General features: G+C 39.1%; 1 protein-coding gene across 2 annotated transcripts in view; it reads left to right on the forward strand.

The window, feature by feature from the left end:
• Positions 1 to 393: 393 nt before the first annotated feature.
• The window catches only part of xirp2a (xin actin binding repeat containing 2a), a 163,381-nt gene continuing 147,918 nt past the window's right edge, over positions 394 to 15,856 (forward strand). Inside the window, exon 1 of one of the 2 annotated variants that reach the window (XM_057829637.1) lies at positions 394 to 845. In XM_057829637.1, the coding sequence (XP_057685620.1) occupies positions 651 to 845 (195 nt within the window). In that variant the 5' untranslated portion in view covers positions 394 to 650. The remainder of the gene's footprint in view (positions 846 to 15,856) is intronic. The other variant, XM_057829636.1, reaches the window with a different exon arrangement.

Consider the following 15,856-nt stretch of genomic DNA (forward strand, 5'->3'; position numbering starts at 1 on the left):
TAAGACCTGCGGTATGAACCTAGCCTATTTTTGAGTTTGATGGTAATAATGGACAAAGCGTGTCCCTTAAAAGATGAATAAGGGAGTCGTATTTTTGTTTCTTTGTACCGGATGATTCCGTTTTTCAAGCAACAGTTGGCACCTCTGTGCTTGGCCTCTCATTACCTTGCTACAGCCATGCTGCATTGCACAGCTGCCAAACTCAAGGCAAATCAGTTCTTTCACCACAAAAATGATCATTGCCTCGTGAACGTCACAACAGTTAGCACAACATTTTTATTGGCTTTGACTTAGTTTCTGATAAAAAATCTGTAAATGATATTTATCTAAGGCCTCTTTCAAGAAAACCTTTTGGGTCTCTTTAAGGCCTCTTTAAGCTTAATGGCACTGAATCAGAACAGCTTCTCTGCTCCTTTTTCGCTTTGGCACTCTGTCTTTTTTCCCTCTGTGTGAGTAATTACAGGGAGGATGAGGGGAAAAAACCTCAGTGAACTTTCCCTTTCTCCTCCTCCTTCCAGTCAGCACAACTTGTGGAGCTTCATACACAAAGAGGAACGCTGCAATCATTTTTGATTCAGTTTCTCACCCACATGATACACTTCCCCTCGTGAAGGGAAAAGGAAGGTGGGGGATACAGTTTCTTGAGGACAATGGAAACTCAATCAGGAAATGGAGAGGGGGTGTTGAGCCCAGTGTCCTCAGGCATCCACTCCCAAGGCCAACGTGGGGCACAGGTAGAGAAACCAGAAGATCCGGTGCTCAAGGAGGACCTGCAAGCTGCTAAAAGGATTGAGAGGTTTGACATTCCGCTTGACAGTCTGAAGAGGATGTTTGAGAAGTCAACTGTGAGTATTCAATCTCTACTTTAGAAAAAAAAAAATATCAAATTGCATTTTTCTGCACGTCAGTAAAGTCTGAGGTTTGTCGTGTGCCGTGCTATTTCAGTTGAAATGCCACATACGTAGATGGATGGGTTTCATGCAACTTGCATTTTAAAAACGGAAGCATAAAGAAATTTAAAAAATGTATGCAGAAGCCACAAGTAGCATGCCAAGCATCTGGTAGACAGATCACTGTGGGGAAATTAAACACTAACAGCTTGATCGCCTCCCATATTTCTTTTTTTTGTTTGTTTGTTTGTTTGCCATTATGGAAAACTATGCTATTAATTACACCTCTTCGGGAATAATACAAAACCTCTAAGCCAGACATGTCCAAAGTCCGGCCCGGGGGCCAAATGCGGCCCGTAGTCAAATTTCATCCGGCCCCCAGCCTCTGTTATAAAAACAATAACGTCTGGCCCACACACAGACTTATTAAATTGGTCAGCAGTACTGCTACCATCATATGAATTATCTTACACACTAAATGCTGCTCCTCATTTACCCACGAGAAGGCAGCAGCACTCGAAGCAACATTACCACGTGTGACCCTTTACTCCCAATTATCTAAAATGGCGACAATCAACAAATAAAGAAAGTTGACTGCGACGGCTGGCGCTTCAAGGATAGGTGGAAATTGGACTATTTCTTCACTAAAATATGCAACAACTGTCTGCCTTATTTGCAAAGAGACAGTCGCTGTTTTTAAAGAATTCAAGGTGAGGCGAGATTACCAAACAAGACACGCTGACACGTACAACAGGATTACAGGGAAGATACGTAGCGAGAAATTGAAGCAACTTGAAGCTAGTTTAATTTAATAGCAACAGTATTTCACAAGAGCCCGAGAGTCGAAAGAGAATGCCACAAAGGCCAGTTGCGAGATTGTTGAAATTATTAATAAATCAATAATAGTAAAGCAAATGAGACAAACAGAATGGCTTGCTAAAATTTGCTTAAATATATTGTTCTACATAAAAAACGTCAGCCAAGGTGGGCCCCTACATTTTTGCCACACCAAATCTGGCCCCCTTTGCAAAAAGTTTGGACACCCCAGCTCTAAGCTAAGCTTAAATCTTGAAAATGTTTGGACTACAGTCCCTGACAAAAGTCTTGTCGCTTATCCATTTTGTAGAAACAGTTGCTAATAACCTGACTTTTGATTATTCAATATTAATGAAGACATAAAGGTCAAATTTTGGCAAGACAAAAGTTTTGTCGCCTACAGAATGTAGTGTGAAAATTGAACAAAAAATGTACTTCAAATTAGGGCTGTCAAACGATTAAAATTTTTAATCGAGTTAATTACAGCTTAAAAATTAATTAATTGTAATTAATCGCAATTAATCGCAATTCAAACCATCTATAAAATATGCCATTTTTTCTGTAAATTATTGTTGAAATGGAAAGATAAGACACAAGATGGATATATATATATTCAACATGTTTATTATAACAATAAATCAAGATGGCATTAACATTATTAACATTCTGTTAAAGCGATCCATGGATAGAAAGACTTGTAGTTCTTAAAAGATAAATGTTAGTACAAGTTACAGAAATTTTATATTAAAAATGTTTTCATTTTAATAAAATTTGTAAATTTTTCAACCAAAAAATAAACTAGTAGCCCGCCATTGTTGATGTAAATAATTACTTACACAATGCTCATGGGTGCTGAAGCCTATAAAATCAGTCGCACCCAAGCGCCAGCAGAGGGCAGCAAAACTCCACAAAACATAATTAACGAGTGGGCATTTCACTATACTGTCATTTAAATCTGTCTGAGCGGGGCATGTGCGTTAATTGCGTCAAATATTTTAACGTGATTAATTTAAAAAAATTAATTACCGCCCGTTAACGCGTTAATTTTGACAGCCCTACATCAAATACAAAAATATGTTACATAACAAAAGCAAATTAAGTACTGGTCCTGTGAGATCCAAATATAATATTTTGTATGACTTCCATGAGCTTGAAGGACTGCATCCATGGGGTTCGGCAAGGATTCATACAATTTATTGATGACGTCATCAGGAACATCAAAGAAAGCAGTCTTGCATGCCTCCCAGAGTTTATCAACATTCTTGGGTTTCGTCTTCCATGCTTCCTCTTTCATCCTGTTCATGTCTGGTGACTGGGCTGGGCCAGTCCTGTAGGATCTTGATCTTCTTTGCCTTGAGGAACTTTGAGGTAGAGATTGAAGTATACGATGGAGCACCATCTTGCTGCAGAATTTGTCCCTTTTTATGGTTAGGAATGTAAGAGATTTGTTGATATTTCAAACTATTTATGTTGCCTTCCACTCTGCAGAACTCTTGCACACCCCCATACTGGATGTAACCCCAGACCATGATTTTGCCACCACCAAACTTCACAGTTTTGTGGCAAAAGGTGGATTTTTCAGATGAATCTTCCATTGAATTACACCACAGTCGCCGCAAATATTGCAGGAGACCGACTGGAGCCCACATGGATACGAGATTTAGTCAGAAAACAGTGAAGTTTGGTGGTGGCAAAATCATGGTCTGGGGTCACATCCAGTATGGGGGTGTGCAAGAGTTCTGCAGAGTGGAAGGCAACATAAATAGTTTGAAATCTCAACAAATCTCTTACATTCCTAACCATAAAAAGGGACAAATTCTGCAGCAGAATGGTGCTCCATCGCATCTCTACCTCAGGGGTCCCCAAACTACGGCCCGCCCCCACATTTGGTCCGGCCCCCTGAACAATTTTTTATTTTTTTCCCCAATAGTGTTATTTATTTCCTGGCTTTTTTTTCTGTGAAGAACCCAGAGAGGGTTATTTGGTCATTATGTATTTAATTAATAGCATTATTATTATTATATTATATTATATTATATTATATTATATTATATTATATTATATTATATTATATTATATTATATTATATTTATTTTATTTACTTTTGTTCCGTGAAGAATCCAGAAAGGTTTATTTGATTGTGGCTTTCTGAAAAACAATAAATTTTTACATTTAGGCATTCCTGCAACCGTCACACCTTTTCTGTTACAAACTGACCCCGACCCCTCATCAGAGAAGGGAAAAATTATGTGGCCCTCACGGGAAAAAGTTTGGGGACCCCTGCCCTACCTCAAAGTTCCTCAAGGCAAAGAAGATCAAGATCCTCCAGGACTGGCCAGCCCAGTCACCAGACATGAACATCATTGAGCATGTCTGGGGTAGGATGAAAGAGGAAGCATGGAAGACGAAACCCAAGAATGTTGATGAACTCTGGGAGGCATGCAAGAATCCTTGCCGAACCGCATGGATGCAGTCCTTCAAGCCCATGGAAATCATAAAATATATTAAATTTGGATCTCACAGCACCACCACTTAATTCACTAATGTTATCTAACATATTTTTGTATTTGAAGTACATTTTTTGTTCAATTTTCACACTACTTTCTATAGGCGACAAAAACTTTTGTCTTGCCAAAATTGGACCTTTATGTCTTCATTAAATGATCAATCTTTTTTCAGTGGAACAATAATATTTTTGTACATTCAACATCATTTGGGAGGGTCTTAGCTTTCATATGAGCCATTTCTGAAACCAATTGAATAATTAAAAGTCAGGTTATTAACAATTGTTTCTACAAAATGGATAAGCGACAAGACTTTTGTCAGGGACTGTAGTTGTACTCCTTGGTTGAGGAAAAACACTTAAAATGAATATCTTTCCTGCTTACTTTTTCCATCTCAGCTGGCACTCTGAAAGGAAAGTCTCACTCACATTTTCCTAATATCGAATGATGACTGAAGAGCCCAGACGGCCTACTTTTGGACCTAATGCGGTTTCAAAATTGACTCCAGAAAGTTTTGGAATGTCAGTGAATAAAAACGTCCCAATCACCGCATCCAAATCATCTTCCTAAGGCCAGAACACATCAAGTTCCAGTGCATCGTGGGAAACGTAGTCATGCGGTGCCAGCCAGTGGCACAGAAACACTAGTTCAGTGCCATTTGATAGTGCCATTCAACACCCTGTTATTTGAGCCAGATGTATGGTGAAGAAAGATTTCAAAATAACCCGGTAATTGGTAAGCTAGCTGTAGCTGGACTTACATCAAACATTTCTAAATAAAGAGTGAGCAAGGCTCACATCTGGTATCCGAGGAAAAAAATTCCATACACATGACTGTGCCTAATGATGTGCATAAAAAAACAAAAAACAAACACGGTTGCATATTCGAAGATTCTTTCTTCTATCCCTGGTTAAGTCTTAAGAATGACCGTTTTTTTTTTTTTTTTTTCATTTAAAATTGTCTGCCAAAAGAAATGTGAAGCGTCAAGATGTTATTAGCTACACTTGCCAGAAAGTGTCATCAAATATTTGAGTTAATGCTTGTTTCAGGGGTTCGACCAAATGTACTGCAAATGTCTGTGCCTCAGCCCACTAGTCATTATCGCCTTGCTTCCAGTCACAGTAGCACGCCATTTGTAGTTACTTCCTTTTCTAACACCATTGTGTTAACATATTCCATCTGTTTAAAAAATAGTTTTCCTCATGTTTTGCAACTACTGTACAGTTGTACAGCTTGGGCTACATATAAGTGGATAGTAACCAGTGTTTGTCAATTTACTTTTGGAAATTAAAGAGTTATTATTGTTGTTACTTCTCTAAAAAAGTAACAAATTACATGACTAGTTATTCAGAGGATCTATCGCAAAACCACGCCCCTCTATTCACAAATGTCAGACATGTGGTATGAAAAAGTATCTGAACCTTTTGGAATTTCGCACATTTCTGCATAAAATTACCATCAAATGTGATCTGATCTTTGTTAAAATCACACAGATGAAAAAACAGTGTCTGCTTGAACGAAAACCACCAAAACCTTTATAGCTTTTAATATTTTAATGAGGATAGTATGCAAACAATGACAGAAGGGGAAAAATAAGTAAGTGAACCATCTCATTAAATATTTTGTGGCCGCCCCTTTGGCAGCAGTAACTTCAATCAGACGCTTCCTATAGCTGCAGATCAGTCTGGCACATCGATCAGGACTAATCTTGGACCATTCTTCTCTACAAAACTGCTGTAGTTTAGTTAGATTACTGGGATGTCTGGCATGATTCGCTGTCTTTAGGTCATGCCACAGCATCTCAATGGGGTTCAAGTCTAGACTTTGACTTGGCCACTGCAGAACGGGTATTTTGTTCTTCTGATTTATTTCTGTGTTTTTGGATCATTGTCTTTTTGCAGCACCCATCCTCTTTTTAGCTTCAGCTGTCTGACAGACAGTGTCAGGTTTTCCTGCTAAACATCCTAATAAATTTAAATTCATTCTTCCATTAATTATTGCAAGTCGTCCTGGCCCTGAGGCAGCAAAACAGCCCCAAATCATGATTCTCCCTCCACCATGCTTCTGTTGAGGATGAGGTGCTGATGTTGATGAGCTGTTCCATTTTTTTCTCTATACATGACGTTGTTTATTACTCCCAAACAATTCAACTTTGGCTTCATCATTCCACAAAATATTTTGCCAAAATTTCTGTGGCGTGTCCAAGTGCCTTTTTGCAAACATTAAACAAGCAACAATGTTTAGTATGACAAGAGGTGCATGGAGTGCTGCTGGGTGTACCAAGTAAACTTCTGGTGCTCTTTGGTGTGGGGATCAAAAAAGCTAATAATTTAAAAAACCAAGGCACTCAAGAAGTACAAAAATAAAAAGCCTTTATTCAGACATGGCTTTGTACAAATTAAAAAATGCCGACATGTTTCGGCCGTGTAGGCCTTCATCAAGACAAACCATGTTTTTTTTTTGTCAGCAATGGCTTCCTCCGTGGAGTCCTCCCATCAACACCATTCTTGGCCATAGTTTTACATATAGTTGATGTGTGCACAGAGATATTGGACCGTGCCAGTGATTTCTGTATGTCTTTAGCAGACACTGTAGGGTTCTTTTTTACCTCTCAGAGTATTCTGCGCTGAACTCTTGGCATCATCTTTGGTGGATGGCCAATCTTTGGGAGAGAAGCAACAGTGCCAAATTCTCTCTATTTGTAGACAACTTCTCTGACTGCCGATGGATAAACATCCAGACTTGGCATGGCAGACGGCGTCAGGATTTCCTGCAAAACATTCTGACAAACTTTTGAATTCATTTTTCCATTAATTATTGGAAGTTGTCCAGGCCCTGAGGCAGCAAAACAGCCCCAAATCATGATGCTCCTTCCACCATGCTTCACGGTGGGGATGAGGTGTTGATGTTGGTGAGCTGTTCCATTTTTTCTCCACACACGATGTCGTGTGTTACTTACTTGTTTTGGAAATGTGAACTCCCGCCATCATCCATAAATCGTTCTTTCACTAATCATTGTCACTGAGAGAATTTGACAGAGCCTTGGGTTGACTGAGTTTTACAAGGAGGCGGGGCTTTGCGTTAGGTTCATTATGAAAGTATCTACTTTAAGTTATTTTGCTCACTTTACCTGTTTTGTTATAATCAGCATGTCGCGAAACTGTTCTTGCCATGCCTCACTTCATTCATTCCAGTGACAGCACTTTCTTATTTGTTGGGCACATTGACACATCCCAAGTGGTTCTAGAGCTTAAGTCTCCTCTGTGGAAGCACCGTCTGCTTCCATTAAGCGTCAATGTAAGGGGATGCACAGGTTTATCTGCAGTGTAAAGAGCGTGTTCAGGATGAGCCTCGGTGGACACGGGTTTGTGTTTACAGCATACATTTGACCTTCCGGTCATGACTGTGCACACAAAACAGGGCGTACATGCTGATTCACATGCATGATACAGACAATGTCATCTGTTATCATCTAGGGGCACACATGAACACACAACAGCTTGAATATACTGTATGCACCTGTGCACAGTATATTGACATGATCCAATGTTAGTAGGTTGTTAGAGTAGATGGATATTTTACTCAAGTAAGAGTAGCGTTAAAAAATAAATACAATAAAAATACTATTATCAAGTAGAGTGGTACCACTTCTTTGTTGCCCTGGCTGTGAGTTTGGGATCATTGTCATACTGAAAGACCCAGCCACGTCTCATCTTCAATGCCCTTGCTGATGGAAGAAGATTTTCACTCAAAATCTCTCAATACATGGCTCCATTCATTCTTTCCTTCACACAGATCAGTCGTCCTGGTCCCTTTGCAGAAAAACAGCCCCAAAGCATGATGTTTCCACCCCCATGCTTCACAGTGGGTATGGTGTTCTTCGGATGCAATTCAGTATTCTTTCTCCTCCAAACACGAGAACCTGTGTTTCTACCAAAAAGTTCTATTTTGGTTTCATCTGACCATAACACATTCTCCCAGTCCTCTTCCGGATCATCCAAATGCTCTCTAGCGAACCGCAGACGGGCCTGGACGTGTACTTTCTTCAGCAGGGGGACACGTCTGGCAGTGCAGGATTTGAGTCCCTGGCGGCGCATTGTGTTACTGATAGTAGCCTTTGTTACTGTGGTCCCAGCTCTCTGTAGGTCATTCACTAGGTCCCCCCGTGTGGTTCTGGGATTTTTGCTCACCGTTCATGTTATCATTTTAACGCCACGGGGTGAGCCACAGATCGAGGGAGATTATCTGTGGTCTTGTATGTCTTCCATTTTCTAATAATTGCTCCCACAGTTGATTTCTTTACACCAAACGTTTTACCTATTGCAGATTCAGTCTTCCCAGCCCGGTGCAGGTCTACAATTTTGTCTCTGGTGTCCTTGGACAGCTCTTTGGTCTTGGCCATAGTGGAGTTTGGAGAGCGACTGACTGAGGCTGTGGACAGGTGTCTTTTATACCGATAATGAGTTAAAACAGGTGCCATTAATACAGGTAACGAGTGGAGCCTCATTAGACCTCGTTAGAAGAAGTTAAACCTCTTTGACAGCCAGAAATCTTGTTTGTTTGTCGGTGACCAAATACTTATTTTCCCCTCTAATTTGGAAATCTTTAAAAATCAAACAATGTGATTTTCAGTTTTTTTTTTTCCACATTCTATCTCTCATGGTTGAGGTTTACCCATGTTGAAAATTACAGGCCTCTCTAATCTTTTCAAGTAGGAGAACATGCACAATTGGTGGTTGACTAAATACGTATTTGCCCCACTGTATGTGACGTCATCACTCGAAATTAATATCTCAATATCTCAAAAACGATAGCAGCACAAACCAAAGGTTTTTACAGCACAAACCAACACAAATGAAGCACAAACCATGGACAACATTTTTAGCCATTTTTATTCAAAATGAGGGGCTGGTTGACTTTAGATTGGCCTATTAAAGAATTGTAAATATCTTAAAAATGATTGCAGCACAAACAAAACCTTTTACAACACAAACAAGCACAAACTTTTTTTTTTTTTTTAATATAAATTTGCGTCTGATGGGAGGCCAACTTGTGAGTCGTCACAGTTGCACAACTCGCTTAATATGGTTGGCCCCAATTCTCAAATTTTGAATAAGCTCTGTCCTCTTGCACATGACAAACATCCTTGTTGGGTGTGTATTGTAGTTTCTACACAATCCTGCTAACCAGAAAACAAACAAATGGCTACAAAATAATTATCTTTCATCCATGGGCTCTCACGTTTGGAATTAGCATAGAGATGTGACCATACATGTCCCCAATTAGTGGCTTCTACTCTAAAAGGGTGCGTCGTCCACTTGAACAAAAGCCTGAGCTGAAATGCATGTAATTACCAACATGTGCTACAGTCTTTAGCGCGAACTGACATTTGTGAAGGAGTGTTGCTGCATACAATGAAGAGCACTTTGGCACAAAAGCGTTATAATGAAAAGCACTTTGACACGAAAACTGCACACATTTTGAACACTGACACCAAACCCAAATAGTGTAGACATATTCAGTGGTTTGAAAAAGTATCTGAACCTTTTGGAATTTCTCACATTTCTGCATAAAATCACCATCAAATGTGATCTATTTGTCAAAATCACACAGATGAATAAACAGTGTCTGCTATAACTAAAACCACCCAAACATTTATAGGATTTCATATTTTAATGAGTAGTATGCAAACAATGACAGAAGGGGGAAAAAACCATAACATTTAATATTTTGTGGCCCCCCTTTGGCAGCGATAACTTCAACCAGACGCTTCCTGTAGCTGCAGATCAGTCTGGCACATCGATCAGGACTAATCTTGGACCATTCTTCTCTACAAAACTGCTGTAGTTTAGTTAGATTACTGGGATGTCTGGCATGATTCGCTGTCTTTAGGTCCTGACACTGCATCTCAAAGGGGTTCAAGTCTGGACTTTGACTTGGCCACTCCAGAACGTATATTTTGTTCTTCTGAAACCATTCTGAAGTTGATTTACTTCTGTGTTTTGGATCATTGTCTTGTTGCAGCATCCATCTTCTTTTTAGCTTCAACAGTCTGACAGGCGGCCTCAGGTTTTCCTGCAAAACATCCTGATAAACTTTTGAATTCATTCGTCCATTAATAATTGCAAGTTGTCCAGGCCCTGAGGCAGTAAAACAGCCCCAAAACTGATGCCTCCCTCCTGCTTCATGGTAGGAATGAGGTCTTGATGTTGGTGAGCTGTTCCATTTTTCCTCCACACCTGACATTGTGTGTTACTCCCAAACAATTTTCAACTTTGGTTTCATCAGTCCACAAAATATTTTGTCAAAACTTCTGTGGAGTGTCCAAGTGCCTTTTTTGCGAACATTAAACGAGCAACAATGTTTTTTTTTTTTTTTAGACAGCAGTGACTTACCCCGTGGAGTCCTCCCATGAACACCATTCTTGGCCATAGTTTTCCATATAGGTAAGGTGTGCACAGAGATATTGGACTGTTCCAGTGATTTCTGTAAGTCTTTAGCAGACACTTTCATTTTCTTTTTTAACCTCTCTGTGTATTCTGCGCTGAACTCTTGGCATCATCTTTGATGGATGGCCACTCCTTGGGAAAGAAGCAACCGTGCCAAACTCTGTCTATTTGTAGACAACTTCTCTGACTGTCGATTGATGAACATCCAGACTTTTAGAGATGGTTTTGTATCCTTTGCCAGCTTTATACAAATCAACAAATCTTTTGACCAAGCCATGATGCACATCAGACAATACTTTTCATCAAGACAATTCTTACCAGGTGTGTGTTTTATAGTGGGCAGGGAAGCTTTAAACTACTCATCAGTGATTGGGCACACACCTGACTTAAATTGCTTGGTAAAAATTGGCTTCAACTGCTCTTTAAGTCTCTTTAGGCAGAGGGTTCACTTATTTTCCCTCTTGTGTCATTGTTTGCATGTTATCCTCATTAAAATATGAAACCTATAAATGTTTGGGTGATTTTAGTTAAAGCAGATGCTATTTTTTCATCTGTTTTGTTTTGACAAAGATCAAATCACATTTGATAGTGATTTTATGCAGAAATTAGGGCTGTCAAACGATTAAAATTTTTAATCAAGTTAATTACAGCTTAAAAATTAATTAATCATAATCAATTGCAACTCAAACCATCTATAAAACATGCCATATTTTTCTGTAAATTATTGTTGGAATGGAAAGATAAGACACAAGATGGATATATACATTCAATATACGGTACTTAAGTACTGTATTAGTTTATTATAACAATAAACCAACAAGATGGCATTAACATTATTAACATTCTGTTAAAGGGATCCATGGATAGAAAGACTTGTAGTTCTTAAAAGATAAATGTTAGTACAAGTTATAGAAATTTTATATTAAAACCCCTCTTAATGTTTTCGTTTTATCAAAATTTGTAAAATTTTCAATCAAAAAAATAAACTAGTAGCCCGCCATTGTTGATGTCAATAATTAGACAATGCTCATGGGTGCTTAAGCCCATGAACTCAGTCGCACCCAAGCGCCAGCAGAGGGCGACAAAACTCCAAAAAAACACAAATAACAAGTTGGCATTGCACTGTGCTGTAATTTTTATCTGTTTGAGCGGGGCATGTGCGTTAATTGTGTCAAATATTTTAACGTGATTAATTTAAAAAATTACTTACTGCCTGTTAACACAAAATTTTGACAGCCCTAGCAGAAATGTGAAAAATTCCAAAATGTTCAGATACTTTTTAATACCACTGTAAATCAACAAAAAAAATGTTTGATTTTTTTGTTATTTTGTCAATATAATTTTTGTTGTTTCAACATTTTGAGGGGGACCCCCGGGGGACTCCCCCCCCCCCCCCCAGTCAAACCAATACACGTTCTTGGGGAGTCACCAAGTCATCAAATTACCCTCTTATCATTTCTGCATTTTATTATTGCATAATCCAAAACAGAATGGATGTGATGTTCTACTGATGTATTAGTGGCTATCAACCAGCGAGTGGCGCTGTGGCATTGATATGCGAGAAGAACAAAAGCGTTATTATTTCTAATATTATTACCACAAGAGACATAAATTCATAACTTGTATGATATTTACGCCAGTCTAACCGGTTTACCAATAAATGTATCAACATTATACCTTCTTGTATTCAAACTTAAAGGGGCTTATGTGCTTTAGGGGATAGATCTAGTTAAACCTAACATCATAAAAAAATATATATATATATATGGGGCGGTGCACCTGTTTTCCATAGTATTGGCATAGTGAAATCATGACATCATGAGAAGTGAATTTAAGAGTGCTGAGCTAGTGGTCTGGAATGTTCTCTCAATATATTTCATAACTTAGGCCCACATCACCACTAACTTTGGTCTTGTTTTTATGTTACTGTTTGTCGTCTACTCTGTCTGGCTACAAAGAAACAGTTGAAACAAAGAAAGAGCGGTACTTAGTTAAATGTTAAATAAAAACCCAAAGCCACAATGTGTCAGTGAAAAATGGATCCGGACTTGATGAGGACGCGTCGTCTCCATCAAGTCCAGTGAACTCGTAAAAATTCTATTAACTTTTACAAGGCATCTCTAGCGTCTCGCTTTCACTGATTCGAATCTTTTAATGGAGCTGGCAGCGAGGCCCAGTGTGTGCCCGAAGCACACGTACTGTGTGATGATGACTTGTTGCTGTCCGCCTGTTCTCTGGCAGTGCTTGCACTGAGTCTGCCAAATGTGGCACTGGAGTCATTTTAATAAGTCATTGGCCTTCCCCTTGGACGCTCTGTCTGTCTTTCTTTCTATTGGGCCCACTCAGGAATATGGGTCAAGGACAGGTTGAATCCACTCTCAAATGTAGGTGTTAATTTTACTAGCTGGTGCTGGCGTAAATTCTGATGGATCGTATGTCGAGATATCTTTTCAACTTGAAAATGCAATTTCCGGAGAATTTGCGATGGTACCTTTGCTCAACCCCTTTGGGTCACGTCCTGTTGATATCAGGCCACTTCCTATTGATTTTCAGACATCATATAGTTACTTCCTGTGGATATCAGGTCATTTCCTGTTGATATTTTGACGTACATAGCTGTCAGTGGCATCGACTTACATATTACAATGGAATACAAGTACGTTGGCATAAATAAAATCGCCATATATGGCCATCAATGGCATCCCTGACAAAAATCTTGTCGCTTATCCATTTTGTAGAAACAATTGTTAATAACCTGACTGTTAATTATTCAATTGGTTTCAGAAATGGCTCATATGAATGCTAAGACCCTCCCAAATGATGTTGAATGTACAAAAATATATTTGTTTCACTGAAAAAAGATGTATTATTTAATGAAGACATAAAGGTCAAATTTCGGCAAGACAAATTTTTGTCGCCTACAGAAAGTAGTGTGAAAATTGAACAAAAAATGTACTTCAAATACAAAAATATGTTACATAACATAAGTGAATTAAGTAATGGTGCTGTGAGATCCAAATTTAATATTTTGTATGACTTCCATGGGCTTCGGCAAGGATTCATACAATTTATTGATGAAGTCATCCGGAACATCAAAGAAAGCAGTCTTGCATGCTTTCCATAGTTCATCAACATTCTTGGGTTTCGTCTTCCATGCTTTCTCTTTCATCCTACCCCAGACATACTCAATGATGTTCATGTCTGGTGACTGGGCTGGCCTTGAGGAACTTTGAGGTAGAGATTGAAGTATGCGATGGAGCACCATCCTGCTGCACAATTTGTCCGGTTTATGGTTAGGAATGTAAGATGTGGCTAAGATTTGTTGATATTTCAGACTATTTATGTTGCCTTCCGCCCTGCAGATCTCTCGCACACCCCATACTGGCTGTAACCCCAGACCACGAGTTTGGTAATGATGTAACCACCAAACTTAACTGTTTTCTGTGTGAATCTCGGATCCATGCGGGCTCCAGTAGGTCTCTTGCAATATTTGCGGTGACTGTGGTGTAATTCAATGGAAGATTCATCTGAAAAATCCACCTTTTGCCACTTTTCCAGCGTTCATCCTTTTGACAGGCTGTGTGCCTTGGCAAATGCCACACGGTTTTTTAATTGTCTGCATCCTGAGAGATAAATAGTCTGTAATATCAACAAATCTGAGCTGCCTCTTACATTCCTAACCATAAAAAGGGACAAATTCTGCAGCAGGATGGTGCTCCATCGGATACTTCAAACTCTACCTTAAAGTTCCTCAAGGCAAAGAAGCTCAAGATCCTCCAGGACTGGCCTGTCCAGTCACCAGACATGAACATCATTGAGCATGTCTGGGGTAGGATGAAAGAGGAAGCATGGAAGACGAAACCCAAGAATGTTGATGAACTGTTGATGCCTTGTTGAGGCCGAACCGCATGGATGCAGTCATTCAAGGAACTTCATGGAAGTCATACAAAATATTACCGTAATTTTTGCACTATAAGGCGCGCCTGGTTATAAGCCGCTACCCACCAAATTTGGCACGAAAATGGCATTTGTTCATAGATAAACCGCACTGGATTGTAAGCCGCAGCTGTCCTCATTGTATTATGGGATACAGCACTTCTTTTGACAGCGGCATCATACGACTGTCATAAGACCAAATGAACCACCACCATAAAGCTTTACAGCCAATTGGTTCATTGCTTCAAGAAGCTTCATTTGGTCATCACTGCTCCCTTGGGGTAGACAGCCCACCTCTGCTGCCACCTGCTGTTAGCACTGTTGTCTTTCAACATTCCTCTTAGCATGCACTGCAGCGCTACAGATGTACATAACAATCAAAATTCATGTTCTGTGCTAATTATTTCTTCAGTTACTGTTCCAGTTGTTTCATTATTTGCTAGTTATGGTATTTGGTAACACTTTGACAGTGGAGCCATCAGACTGTCATTAGACAATCATAATTATGACATAACACTGTCATGAGCATTTATGAAGGCTTATAACAGATGTCATTTAGTGTTAACCGGCAAATTATCTCACTTTTGCATGGATGTAAAAGATCCAAGCTGGACATAAATGGTGTTAGCAACATAATTTGCTGGATGACACTTAATAACATAAGCATTCAGTAACACCTATGATAGAGTCATGTCATTATTATTACCGTCTTATGACAATGTTATGAAACCGTTGTCAAATAAAGTGCTACCTATTAACCCCAAAAAAATCAACAAATAGGCTGCACTGGACTATAACCCGCAGGATTCAAAATGAAGGAAAAAAGTAGCGGCTTATAGTCCGAAAATTACGGTAAATTTGGATCTTACAGCACCACTACTTAATTAGCTTATGTTATGTAACATATTTTTATATTTGAAGTACATTTTTTGTTCAATTTTCACACTACTTTTTGAAGGCGACAAAACTTTTGTCTTGCCAAAATTTGACCTTTATGTCTTCATTAAATGATAAATCTTTTTTCAGTGAAACAAATAATATTTTTGTACATTCAACATCATTTAGGAGGGTCTTAGCTTCCATATGAGCCATTTCTGAAACCAGTGGAATAATTAAAAGTCAGGTTATTAGCAAATGTTTCTACAAAATGGATAAGCGACAAGACTTTTGTCAGGGACTGTAGAAGGGGGATGAGGGTTGATCCTGGACCAATTTGCATGAACAGTGTTGCCAATGCACTTCCTTGGTAAGCTGCATACAG

This window comes from Corythoichthys intestinalis, chromosome 2, assembly GCF_030265065.1.
Source record: "Corythoichthys intestinalis isolate RoL2023-P3 chromosome 2, ASM3026506v1, whole genome shotgun sequence".
NCBI classification, from domain to species: domain Eukaryota; kingdom Metazoa; phylum Chordata; class Actinopteri; order Syngnathiformes; family Syngnathidae; genus Corythoichthys; species Corythoichthys intestinalis.